This window comes from Hyla sarda, chromosome 4 (assembly GCF_029499605.1).
Source record: "Hyla sarda isolate aHylSar1 chromosome 4, aHylSar1.hap1, whole genome shotgun sequence".
Taxonomy (NCBI): domain Eukaryota; kingdom Metazoa; phylum Chordata; class Amphibia; order Anura; family Hylidae; genus Hyla; species Hyla sarda.
Window position 1 is genome coordinate 363,087,774 of NC_079192.1, and position 16,882 is coordinate 363,104,655.

At 43.3% G+C, this 16,882-nt stretch overlaps 1 protein-coding gene across 2 annotated transcripts in view; it reads left to right on the plus strand.

Moving 5' to 3' along the window:
• Nucleotides 1–14,421, plus strand: part of NUDCD2 (NudC domain containing 2) — a 61,710-nt gene extending 47,289 nt beyond the window's left edge. For both annotated transcript variants that reach the window (XM_056516657.1, XM_056516656.1), the window contains 2 exons: nt 1,409–1,560; nt 11,675–14,421. In XM_056516657.1, the coding sequence (XP_056372632.1) occupies nt 1,409–1,560; nt 11,675–11,752 (230 nt within the window). In that variant the 3' untranslated portion in view covers nt 11,753–14,421. The remainder of the gene's footprint in view (nt 1–1,408; nt 1,561–11,674) is intronic.
• The last annotated feature ends 2,461 nt before the right edge of the window (nt 14,422–16,882 follow it).

A 16,882-nucleotide genomic window follows, 5' to 3' on the forward strand; every position in this document is an offset into this window, starting at 1 on the left:
CCCGCCAGCGCTGTTCTGCTCCCCCCCCCCCCCAATTATCAGCCCAGCAGGGTACTACTCACATGTGTCACCCGCAAGCACTGCCCTCCTCCTCTTTGTTGGGGGCCACCTGCGCTACAACTCTATACTGTACGCCAGTGGTCTCCAACCTGCGGACCTCCAGATGTTGCAAAACTAAAACTCCCAGCATGCCCGGAGAGCCAACGGCTGTCTGGGCATGCTGGGAGTTGTAGTTTTGCAACAGCTGCAGGTTGGAGACCACTGCTGTACGCTGTATCCCTATACCCAAGCTTCAAAAGATAAAGAAAATAAACTTTAACTTACCTACGTCGGCCTTACGCTGGGGATGGGAACGTCGGACAGCCGTACGCCTATCACCGGCCGCAGCGATGTCCCGCCCCGACCAGTGATAGGCTGAGCCCACTGTCATGTAAGAATCCGGCTTCTTACATGACAGTGGGCTCAGCCTATCACTGGCTGGGGCGGGACATCGCTGCGGCCGGTGATAGGCTGACGGCTCTCAGACGTTCCCAGTCGTTAGCTGTCCGGGCATGCTGGGAGTTTGTTTTGCGACATCTGGAGGTCCGCAGGTTGGAGACCACTGGCGTACAGTATAGAGTTCCAACGAAGGCGGCCCCCAACAAATAGGAGGGCAGTGCTTGCGGGTGACATATGTGAGTAGTACCCTGCTGGGCTGATCATTAATTGGGGGGAGCAGAACAGCACTGGCGGGTAACATGATTTGGGGGGAGCAGAACAGCGCTGGCGGGTAACATGATTTGGGGGTGGAGGTGGAAGAAATACCGTTATATACCGTGGAACCACCATAAGTTACAAAAATTCCGTGATACACATATTTGGTCATACCGCCCAGCTCTGGTTATAAACAACTATGTTAAATCGCCGATCTGCAACCATCAGGTATTGGAGAATGACCCAGCTACACAATTTTTTAATGACTCTTTCCAATATGACGGATTTACCAGTGAGAAGATTTATGCCTTGTGATACGTAAAGCTTCGTCACATGTTGTCCACAATGCACACTATGGTTTAGTACCCACCTGGCTGTTCTCGATAAAATGGGAAGCGGGCCTGAACCTTTCACTCTGTGCAAAGGGGGGAAAACACTTTGACGTATTTTGGTGTGAAAATGCCCCCCAAAAAAGAAAAAAGGAGCCTAAACTACACCTCTAGCCCAGCCCATATCCCCTATATCGAAATGATTGTAATGGAAATGAGACTCAATTAAAACAATTGATATAGTTTCAATTTGATAATAAAAATAAAAACATGCACTTATTTCCGTTTTGTTTTTGTCTGAAATTGTGTGTTAATATTGTAATAAGTTTCATTTTTCTTCATGGTCTGTTTTTTAATTAAAATTTTTTTTTTTTTGCCTGATCTAGAGGACAAAAAACTTATTCGGATAGTTCTAACCAAGTCTAACCGAGATGCTGGCAATTGTTGGCCCTCTTTACTAGAAGGAGAGTACTCCGCTGATCCTTGGGTTCAAGATGAGATGCAGAAGAAACTGACCCTGGAAAGATTCCAGAGAGAGGTAAGAATAATGCTGTAGGATACTTGTAACATGGCCTTTGCTCTATTGTATGGTTTCCCATCTGCTCCAAAACAATCATGGCCCTGGTTCGCTTTTTCATTTGGATACTTGCTTCTCTTAGCACAGGGCAGCCAAATTGTAAATCTTTATGTGGTCTTGTGTCATCTCTCATATGTGAGCCCACCATTGCTTCAGCTGCCTTCAGTCCTCTTGCTCTCCAGGTCTACCTTTCCACTATGCCAATTCACTGACCTCTCACAAGGCTCCACACAGGTTTTACCCTGTTTTTGTGGTGTTAATTTGCCACACGATTTGTCTCTTTATTACTCTGTCACCAGTGTCACCTGCACTAACCTGTCGGAACCAACAGGTAGTGCAGGTGGCACTGATGACAACGGTATTTACCTTGTCCCGTCCTGTGGTGGGGATCTCTGGTAATCTTCTCTGTTAAGCTTCAGCTCTGGCCCGGCTTGGGGCACGGGCAGAGCTTAGTGACGTCACAGCTGCTGTGAGACCCAGCAGAGAGCAGCAGCTTGGGACATGAGTAGAGCTTAGTGATGTCACCACTGCTCCCTGCTGGGTTCTGCTGCTAGAGAACAGCACCAGTGACTTCACTAAGCTCTGTCCGTGCCCCAAGCCAGGCCCGGAGCTGAAGCTTAAAGGGGTATTCCGGGCAATGACATCTTATCCCCTATCGAAAGGATAGGGGATAAGATGTCTGATCGCGGGGAGGCCCGCCGCTGGGACCCCCCCGCCATCGCCCCCTCCCATAGAAATTAATGGAGGGGGCTTGTGGTGTGACATCACATCCCCGTCTCAGAAGCCCGGCGGTTTCCGAAACTTCAGACGCTGCTACGCATAGATAAGATAGGGGATAAGATGTTTTTGCTCGGAATACCCCTTTAATGGAGATCCCCGCCACGGAACTGGACAAGGTAAGTACATAGGTTAATGCAGGTTACACTGGTGACAGATTTCCTTTAACCCCTTAACGACGCAGGATGTAAATGTACGTCCTGGTGAGGTGGTACTTAACGCACCAGGACGTACATTTACGTCCTATGCATAACCGCGAGCATCAGAGCGATGCTTGCGTCATGTCTCGGCTGCTGATAGCGGATGTCCCCCATTAACCCCTCAGATGCCGTGATCAATACAGATCACGGCATCTGCAGCATCGCAGTACTTTGCATGGATGATCGGATCACCCGCAGCGCTGCCGCGGCGATCCGTTCATCCAGCATGGCGGCCGGAGATCCCCTCACCTTGCTCCGGCCGTCTCCCGGGGTCTTCTGCTCTGGTCTGCGATCGAGCAGACCAGAGCAGAAGATGACCGATAACACAGCATAGCACTGAACAGGATTAGCTATCGAATGATTGCTATAAATAGTCCCCTATGGGGACTATTAGAGTGTAAAAAAAATAAAAAATAAATAAAAGTAAAAAAAATTTGAAAAACCCCCTCCCCAATAAAAATGTAAATTGTCCCATTTTCCCTATTTCACCCCCAAAAAGTGTAAGAAAAAATATTTTATATACATATTTGGTATCGCCGAATGCGTAAATATCCCAACTATTTAAAATAAAATGTTAATGAACGGCGTGAACGTAAAAAAAAAAGTCCAAAATAGCTGCTTTTTTATAATGTTATTCCCCAAAAATTTATAAAAAAAAGTATTAAGCTTTATATATTAGCAAATATGGTATCAATAAAAAGTACAGATCACAGCGCAAGAATTGAGCCCTCATACCGCCGCTTATACAGAAAAATGAAAAAGTTATAGGTCTTCAAAATAGGGGGATTTTAAACGTACTAATTTGGTTAAACAGTTTACGATTTTTTATTTTTTTTAAGCGCAACAGTAATAGTAAAGTATATTATCATGGGTATCATTTTAATCGTATTGACCCAAAGAATAAAGAACACATATCATTTTTGCCGTTAATTGTACGGCGTTAAAACAAAACCTTCCAAAATTTGCAAAATTGCCGTTTTCTTTTCCCCACACAAATAGTATTTTTTTTGTTGCGCCATACATTTTATGGTAAAGTGAGTGATGGCATTACAATGGACAACTGGTTGTGCAAAAAACAAGCCCTCATACTAGTCTGTGGATGAAAATATAAGAGTTAGGATTTTTTGAAGGCGAGGAGGAAAAACCGAAAACGTAAAAATAAAATTGTCTGTGTCCTTAAGCCCCAAATGGGCTGAGTCCTTAAGGGGTTAAAGACTTGTCATTGTGACTTTGCTTCAGATGCTTTTTCAAAAATGATGTAGCTATGCCATAGTCTGGTTAACTTTTTGCAGTGGGCAGGAATTTATCATGTGCGATCTGTAGCAAAGCCCTCAATTTGTTGCAGATCTACACCAGCCCAGACCGGTGGACAGCATTTGTAAAAAGTCTCACATATTGGCACAATGGTTAAAGAAGTCTCATAGGGGGGCCATTCAAAGTGATGCACTAAAGTATAATTATTCTGGAATAAAAATTTTTAATAAAGTTATGTTCACACCATTTAATGTGTATATCAAGAATACTCTCATTGGAGATGTTAAATATATTGATAGACTTGCATTGCTCAATAGAGGTCAAACATTTTTTATAGTCACTAACTTTTCATAAAACGTATTCTCATACATGAGCATTATTCAAAATGCAGTTTAGTTCTATTAAAAATGTTGCTGTCTTTCCATTTGTCAGCCACCAGGAGTCTCCCTGCCTCGGTCATGTCTATTTCTGTGTACTAGATTGATCTTGCAGGCTTCCCAGCACTGCTTGTTTATTGAGCATCACTGAGGATTTCTTTTGATATAGTTCTTATCATTAGAAAATCGCTAATTAGACACATACAGTAGGTGAAGATAGTACATGTAGGGGAAGGATGCTGGGGAAATGCATATGTGTAGTGACTTAAAGAGGTACTCTGCCCCTAGACATCTTATCCCCTATCCAAAGGCTAGGAGATAAGATGTCTGATCGTGGGGGGGTCTGGCCACTGAGACCCACCGCGAACTCCGGGCCGGCACCCCAGCGTTCTGAACATTTGTTTATAACACTGGGATCAGGTGGCCATGGTCATGATGTCACACCACGCCCCCTGCATTCATGTCTATGGGAGGGGGTGATGGCTGTGGTCGCTCGTTATGCCCCCTTCCATATTCAAGAATAGAGGGGGCAAGGTGTGATGTCACAACCACGACCCCCCCCGTACCTGGCTTTCTGAACATAAATGTTGAGAATGCTGGGATGCTGGCCTGGAGTTCGCTGGGGGTCCCAGCGGCCTGACCCCCAAACCCCCAAGGGATCAGACATCTTATATCCTATCATTTTGGATAGGGAATAAGATGTCTAGGGGCAGATTACCTTTTGACCAACATAAAGCACAGTTTTAATAACCACTAGGATATCAGTTGCAAGTCTGATCCCCTGTTGTCCCAGTAAACATGTCCACATAAAACATAGAACATAAAACACATAAAACATAGATGGGTGGACACTTTCACTTTTTTTCACAGTTTGTTGTATTGAGGCCTAGAACTAAAACGACTACTAACTAAACCAACATTTTGCATTAAAATAAGTATTCAGACCCTTTGCTGTAACACTTGACTTTTGGCACTGGGGGCCTCAAATTTCTTTTGATTATCTCAGAGATGGTTTTTACATGTTAAATAGTCACCTGGGTTAAATTCAGCTGTTTGGACATGATTTGAAAAGACACAGTCCTGTCTATAACACAGCATACAATACATATCAGCGCAAACACCAAGCCATGAGGCCTGTAGAACCTAGAGACAGGTTTGTGTGTGAAGGCACAGATATGGAGAAGAATTCCAAACATTCTGCTGCACTGAAAGCTCCCAAAAGCACAGTGGCTTTCATAATTCTTAAGGGAGTAGTCTAGTCAAAAGTATCTTCATTCTGTTGTGCTCGGGCTGCAAAAAAAAAAAAAAAAAAAAGAAAACATTAACTCACCTTCCTCCATTCCCCCGTTGCGCCCGATACAGCTGTTCGGTCCTCCGGTCCGGTGGTCTTCCATCTTGTGTGTGCACGGATTGTCACACTGCGGTCCCGCCTCAGCCTGTGATAGGCTGAGTGCACTCTCATGTAAGGAGGCTGGGACCCGCCTTCTCCCTGCTGCCCGGGTTTCTTACATGACAGGAAGAAGACCGGACCGGAGAACCGAACAGCTGTAACAGGGGAACGGACGAAGGTAAGTTAATGTTTGTTTTCTGTGTTTTTTGCAGCCCGGGGATAACGGAATGAAGTTACTTTTGACTAGAATACTCCTTTAAGTGGAAGAACTTAGAAACAACCAGGACTCCACCAAACAAAGTAATTCGGGGGAGAAGAGCCTTTATAAGAGAAGGGAAGAAGAACCAATGGCCACTCTGGCTGAGCTCCAAATACACTGTGTGCTGATGGGTGAAACTTCCAGGAGGTCAACAATCCCTGCACCAATCTGGGTTTTATAGCAGTGTCGAAAAACATCTGGAGTTTGCAAAAAATAAAAACACCTAGACCAGGGGTACTCTACTGGTGGACCGCAGTCCAGATGCGGACCGCGGCCGCCAGTCATCCATCTGTGATTCTTAAATTGTTGTAGAACTATAGTTCCCATCATGACCTTCTGTCTGTGCATTATGGGAGTTGTTTTGCAACACCTGTAGAGTCACAGTGGCAAAGTTCATGTTGGGGCACAGTGGCATCATTAACTCTGTGCGAAACAATGGCATCATTACCTCTGTGCGAAACAGTGGTGTCATTAATTTCTGGGGGCACTGTAGCGTCATTCATTGTTTTAGGGGGCACTGTGGCGTCATTCATTGTTTTAGGGGGCACAGAGGTACAATTAGACGGTACATGGCACAATGTTTGTCGAAAATGTATTCGGGGGCATATCGTGGGGCAGAAGTAATGCAGGGGAATAGTGTGTGGCAGTAATATACCGGGGGCATAGTATGTTTTAGTAATATACCAGGGGCCCAGTGTGTGGCAGTATTATAGTCAGGGGGCACAGTGTGGCAGAATTATATTCAGGGGGCACAGTGTGTGGCAGTATTATAGTCAGGGGATCCAGTGTGTGGCAGTAATATACCAGGGGTCCAGTGTGTGGCAGTAATATACCAGGTGTCCAGTGTGTGGCAGTAATATACCAGGGGCTCGCTTACATTTTTTTAAAATAACACTTCAGTGCACCACTTTGGTATTGCATGACCAATGCACCTAAGGGAGTACCTCTCAGATACCTAGGAGGTGAGAGGTACTCCCTTAGGTGCATTGGTCATGCATAGCAATTTTGTTTGATTGTATCTTGTTTCTAGGTTATCCTATGCTTCCATGTACCTTTGCAGTTATTACTGGCAACATATACTTCTGTTGATATACCTGTATCATCTGCTGCATTTCAGTACACCATTTTGTGAAGTGATTCTACTTTAGCAATCACTGGTCTTATACCATTTGCAGTCGTACCACTCCATTGGCTAATACACGTATCTCCAGACATTCAGTTCCATGCCCATATCCACAATCCCTATTTCAGGACTTGTCTTGGTACCCTCACCCTCTTGTTTTCTGCCTGAGTTCTTGTTGTATCCACACACTTTTTATGTTTTTTTATTGTATGTTTTTAGTTTTTTGTGATACCTTAATAAAGTTTACTTTTAATATTTACAATACAGAAATTTAGGTGCACTACTGTGGTAGATGTATACAATGACATTGGCTAATCCCTCAACACTGATGTTAAAATTGAGACATTAGCCAGTGTATCTTTATATTAAGGACACACCAGAGCCCGCACACCAACGCCAAGGTTTCTCAGATGGCACGGGACCTAATGCTAACCTACCTGTGCGTGAAAAGCAAAAAACCAGGGGCCAGTGGGCAATTACAGCAGCACTAGGTCGACATGCAGCCTGCTCCCAGTTCCCTCCAGCATAACTGAGCACACATACAATGGGAGGAGGGAGAGAGGCTACAAGCCCCACCCAAGTTGGCTGATATAGGTGCATGGCCTCACAGGTGCAACATCCACACCGTTTATCTGGTGTAGGATTATATTGTGGCACTTGTAGTCCACTGCAGGCATCCTCCATTGTATGCATTTTTATGCTGGGGATTGCCCCTAGCAACGGACTACAAGGGCAGGATCTGCTCCCCCAGTATAAATGCACAACCGCATTTGGGGTTGAGCACCTCCAGCCATTTGAGACCACGTTTTTTGTTGTTGTTTGAAAATTTATATTTGAAGGTGTGTAAACTCCATATGTTAATGCACCTTGAACATTTTCCAGGCAGCATTAGGGTTGCACCTGTGAGGCCATGCACCTATATCAGCCAACTTGGGTGGGGCTTGTAGCCTTTCTCCCTCCTCCCATTGTATGTGTGCTCAGTCACGCTGGAGGGAACTGGGAGCAGGCTGCATGTCGACCTAGTGCTGCTGTAATTGCCCACTGGCCCCTGGTTTTTGCTTTTCACGCACAGGTAGGTTAGCGTTAGGTCCCGTACCATCTGAGAAACCTTGGTGTTGGTGTGCGGGCTCTGGTGTGTCCTTTAATATAAGTATACACTGGCGAATGTCTCAATTTTAACATCAGTGTTGAGGGATTAGCCAATGTCATTGTATACATCTACCACGGTAGTGCACCTAAATTTCTGGATTGTATTATTCTAATTGTTACACATCCACACCGTTTATCTGGTGTAGGATTATATTGTGGCACTTGTAGTCCACTGCAGGCATCCTCCATTGTATGCATTTTTATGCTGGGGATCGCCCCTAGCAACGGACTACAAGGGCAGGATCTGCTCCCCCAGTATAAATGCACAACCGCATTTGGGGTTGAGCACCTCCAGCCATTTGAGACCACATTTTTTGTTGTTGTTTAATATTTAGATTTCTCTTTGTATGGTCTCTTGTTTTGGTGTTGGTATTTCATGTTGACCATATGATAATGGTTCTCAGATAGCCTTATCTTTTTTTGGTTAATACTGTCCCTACCTATGTTTAAAGAACCATAATATTGCGCATATATATATATATATATATATATATATATGTATGTATATATGTGGATCGGAAGAACCTGGAACTTACCTCTTGGCCCGGTGTTTGTTATATGTCCAGGGATTGACAAGTTCACGAGGTGAGATGATGTGCATGACTGCTTTTGTCAGGACACATTTACCTGTGCAGCTGGCTCTAAGTTTGAAATCCCCACATACAAATTAAATATCCCCAATCATCTCCAGTGTTCCATGCCACCAGGGATCAGGACTCACACCATTTATGGCGTGAGTTAGTGACACACAAAAGTACACAGACCCCTTACATAGTGGTACCCTTAGGACAGGTCATGGCCTGACATACAACAAAATCCCAGGTGGCTGTGGGAAAGGAGATATTTACCCAGAACACATAGGGTGAGGACTGTACTATGGCTACCAGCTGTAACCCCCAGTAACCCCACAATTAACATGGTGAATTTATTTTTCTGGAACCAGGCTACTCTTGAACCTCTTGCAATGATATGCATGTATCCAGGTGGGTTTCCCTTCTAACTTGACTGAGGTGGGTGTGGTTAACAGAACCTGGTACGGACTATCATATCTGGGTTCAATAGTGTTCCTGATGTGTTTCTTCGTTAAGACCCAGTCGCCAAGCTTGAGGGAATGTGAGCCTTCGATGAGATCAGGATCTGGAAGGGAAACAAAGACTTGACCACGTATGTTGGACAGTTGTTTGTTAATTTCAGCAACATATTTGGCCATTGACTCATATTTCAACTTCAATTGCTGTGGGTAATAGACCCCTAGTCTAGGACTGGACCGAACAGTATCTCATATGGAGTTAACTTGTGTGGGGGCTTGGGGGGGGTGCCTTACACTAAACAGGGCTATTGGTAGACTCGGCACCAAAATCATGCCTGTCTCTCTTGTCATTTTGAGCAGTTTTGACTTTAGAATTCCATTTAGTCTTTCTACCTTGCCACTGCTCTGAGGTCTATAGGAAGTATGGAAGGCTAAGTGAGACCCTAGTATTTCCATACGGTGGGAGTTGGCTCAGTCCTCCCTGGGTTGCAATCTACACAGATGAGACAGGTTTGACAGGGTGCATCTGTCTGACTGCTGGTAGTCCGCAGGATGGGGGTGTTCCGTCCCTGCATGACTTGACGGCCGACACCCCCCCCCCCCCCCCATGTATCCCATAGAGATACATGGAGGGGGTGTGTCTGCCTTGGCTTCCTGCTGTGGACGGCACAGTGCTTCCTGCACCCAACCCCACACCCCGCAATCTAGAACTTAAGTTATATCCCTCTACAGTATTCCTTTATCCAGACTATGACATACAAGCGAGCAGCTCGTGCTGCTATTTGGTTCTATCGGACTATGACATAGCTACACAATTTTAGAAAAAGCATCTAAAGCAAAATATGCAATGACTAGTCTCTAAAGAGCAACTGAGACAGCCCTTGTGAGGTGTCAGTGAAACTGCATAATAGTATTGGGCAGCTGATGAGCAATGCCCGGTTTCCTTTAGAAATTACACTTTTTGGTTAAAAAAAAAACATCAATCTTAGCTTCATCAGACCAGATAATCTTGTTTCTCACAGTCTGAGTACTTTTGTTTTTGTTTTGTCCAGATGGACTTTTATCTGTTTTTTACTTAGGAAAGTCTTCTTTCTTACACAAGGTGCAGTAACATCTCAGGGATGATCAAGAGAAATTGGAGGCCCAAAGAGCTAAATTTCAAGTGTCATGACAAAGAGCCTAAATACTAATCTACATACAAAAATATTACTTTTTCCTTTTTAATGAATTTGCAAAAAAAAGTGTATTGAGTGCAAACTGATCAGCGAAACGCTTGTCTATAAGAAAATGTGTGTGAATACAGATATTTATATATATATATATATATATATATATATAATATATTTGTCAGGACAAGCACATAGGTGTTTGCAGCTAATGAATAGGTATGTTCCCCTTTGTCAGTCCCTGTATATCAGCAGACAATGCCCTAAAAAATTTGACAAGATGTGAATGCCAAGGCTTCTCTTAAAGGTCTCCGTTAGTGACAGCTGCTTGGTTGCTCTAAATAACTGAATTTGCTTTAGCGTAAAGGGACAGCCGGTTCACACACATTGTATGGGGTTATAGTGCAAGAGGCCTGAGTGAAACAATGTATCACTCGTGTCCTGATGACATGGAACCTATGCCCACGTAAGCAATCTACTTTTCTAGTAGAGTGCTCACATGGGCACAGGCTCTCAAGTCATTAGAAAGTGAGAATGAAGATTTATGCATATGCAGAAGATGGCTGGCTGGAGTCAGATAGTGACTCCGGTCAGCTCATTTTTGCCCCGTATCCGGTTTCATGGCCAAACTGAAAACCACGGCATACCACAGTTTTCAGTCCGGCTACAAAACAGGCACATTTAAATAAAGTCCGTCAGGGATACGGGAGCACCCGGTTTTGAAATTAGCCAGCTCTGATCTTTGAAATGGTGTGAATACACCCTTAGGTTCACCCGCATATTTGGTTTAGAGCTGGTGAACCGGCTGCCAGTTTCCCTTTTAATCTTTGTTGTGGGAGAAAGATAGGCATGAATGAATGTGTGTGCAAGTTTGGTATTCTTGTAGTGGACACTGGTATTGACTTCATTGTCTTTGTTTTTGGTGGTTCTGACTGTTCTACAGCTGTAACTGTCTATGATGTCATAGATTGGTCATCATGATCATGTTTGTGCATTCTAGAGCTGAAACAACTAATCAATTAAAAGGCAACTAATCGATTATGAAAATAGTTAACTATTTTCATAATCTATTAATCAGTTGGTCAATTAGTTGGTGAGCCAATTAGCGATTTTCAGGGAACTTGAGAAAGACGCCCGTCCTGGCGTCGAAATGCGTTGCTCTATAAATAAATGTTATTGCTTATTCATCTATAACTCCTCATCCTCTCTGCGCCTTTTGGAGTCCCTTGGGAGTATTTGGAGGTTGCTAAATTGATGGAAAAAGCATAGTGTGAACCCGCCCTAAACAACCGTCGTGGGCTGCATTGAGTGCATTATTAAACTCATAACTCATTTATGTCTCCTTTTCAGAACCCTGGATTTGACTTCAGTGGAGCAGAAATCTCAGGAAACTACAGCAAAGGGGGCCCGGACTTCTCCAATTTATAGAAGTAAAGACGGTTATAAATGAACTATTCAGTGGACGATCATATAGATAATAAAATGGAACATTATAAAAACACCAAAAAAAAAAAAAGGTTCAGCATAAAATCTACATTTTAACAATAGGGGTTTTCCCTATAAACCATAAGATGTCCAAGTGCAGCCCAGCAGTAAGTGGTGAATCACAAGTGCTACCAATGGCCCTAAAATCCATGTAAAAGCATCCTTAAAGGGGTACTCCGGTGGTAAATTTTTTTGACTATATGGCATCTTCTATGAAAGTTTAGTTTTTTTGCAATATACATGTGTTATGTTTTGGCAGCATGTGTGTGTTTTTCTTGCCTGTTTGTTGGGCAGGAAGTTATGTAGTTCAGGGGGTTTTCTTTTACTGTTGTTCACAGTTCTGAGTCTGTTGTGGACAAGATGTCACAGCTTTTTTTTTTTTTGTCTGCATGAGAGGAATAAGCCACGCCCCCTCCCCTCCCCCCTGCTCTGTATTCTAAGGACGCAGGTCTGCATAGGAGAAGGACCTCACAGAGAAGATAAGCGTTATCTGAAGGGGAGGATGAGAAGGTGCACAGGCTGGGGATGTATGGACTGCAGGGGAATAAATCTCATACTGGGAATGATTTCTATGGGGGAGATTTATCAAAACATGTGCAGAGGAAAACTTGCCCAGTTGCCCATAGCAACCTATCAGATTGCTTCTTTATTTTTTACAGGCCTTCATAAAAATGAAAGCAGCAAGCTGATTGGTTGCTATGGGCAACTGGGCAAGTTTTCCTTTGCACATGTTTTGATAAATCTCCCCCTTTATGCTAAGGGGGGACTCCTGAATGACACATGCTGGGAGTTGTAGTCCCTGTTGTGTGTGTGTGTGTGTGTGTGTGTGTGTGTATGCTAGTTTTTACAAACCAGTATGCCTCCAGCTGTTGCAAAACTACAACTCCCAGCATGCCCAAAGGCTGTTAGGGCATGCTGGGAGTTGTAGTTTTGCAACACCTGGAGCCACACTGGTTGGGAAACACTGGTGTATGCCCTACAGAGGTGTGGTGAACTACAACCCCCAGGAGACTACAGAGGCAGCATGCTGGTGTTATACCACAGACTGAAGACTCCTGAATGACACATGCTGGGAGTTGTAGTCCCTTTTGTGTGTGTATTACAGTGTATCCCAACCAAGGCTGATTATATTAGTGTGCTGTGTATAAGGGGGCTGACCTGGGAAAATAGTAAGATGGGTAAAGGGCGGAACAAACAAAAAAAAAATAGGAGCCGTCCCAAACCAGCAAGGCATGTGGCATGCTGGGATTTGTAGTTTTCAGCACAGCAAGAAACAGGAAATAGAAGCAAAGATAGGAAAACAAAGTGGGGGATGAAAAGACAACAAAGAACGGAAATAGAGTAGGCTAAACAACAAGAATAGAAATGAAACAAAACAAATAGGGTAAGTCAAAAACGGAAAAACACGTTGACCACCGGAGTACCCCTTTAAAGCGTACCTGTCAGATCACCCAAAAAAAACAAAACTGTTATATGTTGCTCAACCTAATGAACATAGTTCAAAGTAAAAATTCCTTCCCGACTCCAAATATGGCATCAGAATAAATCTCTGGATCAACCTTCATACACACAGTTTGTATAGATACACATTCACTTCATATATTCATACACACACATTACATAGACATACCAATATACACACATAGATATCCACACGCACAAATATAGATGCAGCGACACTGACTTTTGTTAAAAAAAATCCTCTTTTCAGTCCTGCTCACTGCCAGCACTGTGCTCCTGCCCCTCCCCCCCTGCTTCTCACACAAGAGATGAAGTGAAGGTAAACAGTCAGGTAGAGTGAAGGGGCTGGGAGTGAGCTTGGACCTCCATGCAGCCCTGTCAATCATGAAGTGTCTCCATGACGTAGGTGATGACCAGTGGACACTTCAGGACTAGTATGTGTCCAAGCAGGTAGGGGGTGCAGTTTTTTGACTGGCTTTTTCAGTATGAAATACTGAAAATTTTCTAATGAAAGCAATTGCAAAACATATTGTTTTTGCATACTTTACAACATATCAAAAGTTTTTGTATCTGACAGTGCCTATTTAATATAGATCCATAGGGCATATTTATTACAGGCTGTGCTATAGTAAAGGGAAATCATAAAATAAGATTTTTGTTTCTGGAAGCTACCGTATTTAGATTTTTGCCGCAGAACACTCTGCCTCTCTTTTCATAACCTAAAGAGACAGCCTTGTATCTGGGTTAAATTTTCCATTTTTCTATCCAGCTAGTAATGGTAGAATTATAGTGTTTTCTAATAAACAACTTTCTTGACCACAAGGTGGAGCAAATTCTATTCATTTAATGTAAACCACAGTGAGCAACCTCTTATTTATCAAGGATTAAATAGTTTACAACAGTGCGGAGGGTAGTTGTAAAAAAAAAAAAAAAAATTCTGGGGCTTCAGTGGAAAAGGCTATATTTACCGATCCCCGACTACTCCTGTTCAGCTTCTTTTGTTTTTCTCACCTCCTGTCTTCTGAGATGAGAGCTAGGAGCAGGACCTTCCAGCACACCTTAATTCACTTTGTCATAACTCAATCATCAGATTTTACCCTATATAATGCTTGGCAAAGCGTTATATAGGGTAGAATTGTTGTCCTCACCATCCCCGGGGGACGCTCCTGCCCCCAGGGATGGTGAAGATATGAAGTTATAATCTAGTCACCACCACCACCGCCGTAAGTAGTCACCTGGGCGGGGAGCTCTTCTCACCTACTCCCGTTCTTCGGCCGGCAGCGACGCCCCTTCCGCTTGATTGATGGGCCGCGTCATTGTTCCGCTCACTGAACAGACAGAGTAGAGCGATGATGCTGCCCATCAATCAAGCGGAGGGGGCGTCGCTGCCGGACGAAGAACGGGAGTAGGTGAGAAAAGCTCCCCGCCCAGGTGACTACTTACGGCGGCGGTGGTGACTAGTTTATAACTTCATATCTTCACCATCCCTGGGGGCAGGAGCGTCCCCCGGGAATGGTGAAAATAAAGATTCTACCCTATATAACGCTTTGCCAAGCGTTATATAGGGTAAAATCTGATGATTTGTTTCCTTTAAATTTGACAAATTTGCTAAAATTTGTTCTGTAACCTGAAATAAAATTTTGCTGCCACCACCACAGAAGTCAGTAGCATGCCGCAAATGTCTTAACTTTTAGCACAGAAATGCTGAAGATTTCAACCATGAAAATACCAGTCAGATTTAAAATACTCTAAAGGAATATACCCACTTGCTTGCTGCTATTTTAGACTGCATGTAAATGACCTAGCTCTTTCTTTGTTGAGGTACAAATTGCAATTTTTGTGTCCTATTAAAATTTTTTATATTTTTGTGTAAAATTTATACAGAGACTGCATGATGTTTAAAAATAAAGATATTACATTATAAAAGTAAACACCTGAGGCTTCATGATCCTGTCAGGAGGGCAAAAACATTTTGTTTTTAAAAAGTCTATTATTTAAGTCAGGAGGTAAGACCTCAGGGCAAAATCCCATCAACTCTATTTTTCGCCCCTGACACAAGCAGTGTACTAAATTGCCGGAAGCCCTTTCACAGGGGATCAAGAGAATGCAGAGCTACCAAATAGGTTCTTTAGCTTTGTATCTTCAAAAGAATAGGGGTGATGGGCAGCATGGTTTTAATAAACACAGACGTTGTCAAACAAACCTGATTTGTGTTATAAAAAGGCTGTGGATATAGTGGGAAATGTATCATTACCTGCACCTATGCAGAGTGGCGCAATTGCAAAAGAAAATACATTTACAAAAAATGACTTCTAGTGTAAGATTTTTTTTTTCTGCATAGCATTTTAACCTCAGGAGGATGTCCCATTGTTATAGATACAGTCCTGGGTATAAATTGATCATGGTAGAGATCTCTATACTGCCCCCTGATATATTTATACATAGTTATTAGGTCTCCCCTAAGCCTTCTTTTTTCTAAACTAAATAGCCTTAATTCTGATGATCTTTCTGGGTACTGTAGTCCTCCCATTCCCAGTATTACTCTGGTTGCCCGTTGTTGAACCCTCTCCAGTTCCACTACATCTTTTTTGTACACTTGTGCCCAGTACTGTACACAGTATTCCATGTGTGGTCTGACTAGTGATTTGTACAGCGGTAGAATGATTTCCTTGTCGTGGGCATCTATGCCCCTATTGATGCACCCCATGATTTTATTAGCCTTGGCAGCAGCTGCATGACACTGGTCACTACAGCTAAATTTACTGTTAACTAAGACTACAAAGTCCTTTTCCATGTCAGTCGTCCCAAGTGTTCTCCCATTTAATACATAACCCCAGCCCGGATTTTTCCTCCCCATGTGTATTACCTTACATTTATCAGTGTTGAACCTCCTTTGCCACTTCCCAGCCCAAACCTTCAACCTATCCAGATCCATTTGTAACAGTGCACTGTCCTCTATAGTGTTTTCCGCTTTACAGAGTTTCGTATCATCTGCAAAGATTGTTACTTTACTATTCAACCCCTCTACAAGGTCATTAATAAATATATTAAACTGAACAGGACCCAAGACTGACCCCTGTGGTACCCCACTAGTAACAGTCACCCAATCAGAATAAGTACCATTAATAACCAACCTCTGTTTCCTATCACTGAGCCAGTTACTTACCCACTTACACACATTCTCCCCCAGCCCCATCCTTCTCATTTTATGCACCAATCTTTTATGAGGCACCGTATCAAATGCTTTGGAAAAATCCAGATATACGACATCCAGTGATTGCCCCTGGTCCAGTCTGGAGCTCACCTCCTCATAGAAGCGGATCAGGTTAGTTTGACAGGACCGATCCCTCATAAAGCCATGCTGATATGGGGTCATGCGTTTATTTTTATTAAGATACTCCAAAATAGCATCTCTTAGAAAACCCTCAAACAATTTACATACAACGGAGGTTAAACTAACAGGCCTATAATTCCCTGGGTCACCTTTTGTTCCCTTTTTAAATATTGGTACCACATTTGCTATGCGCCAGTCCTGAGGAACAGTCCCGGTTACTATAGAGTCCCGGAATATTAAAAATAGGGGTATGTCTATTACATTACTTAATTCCTTTA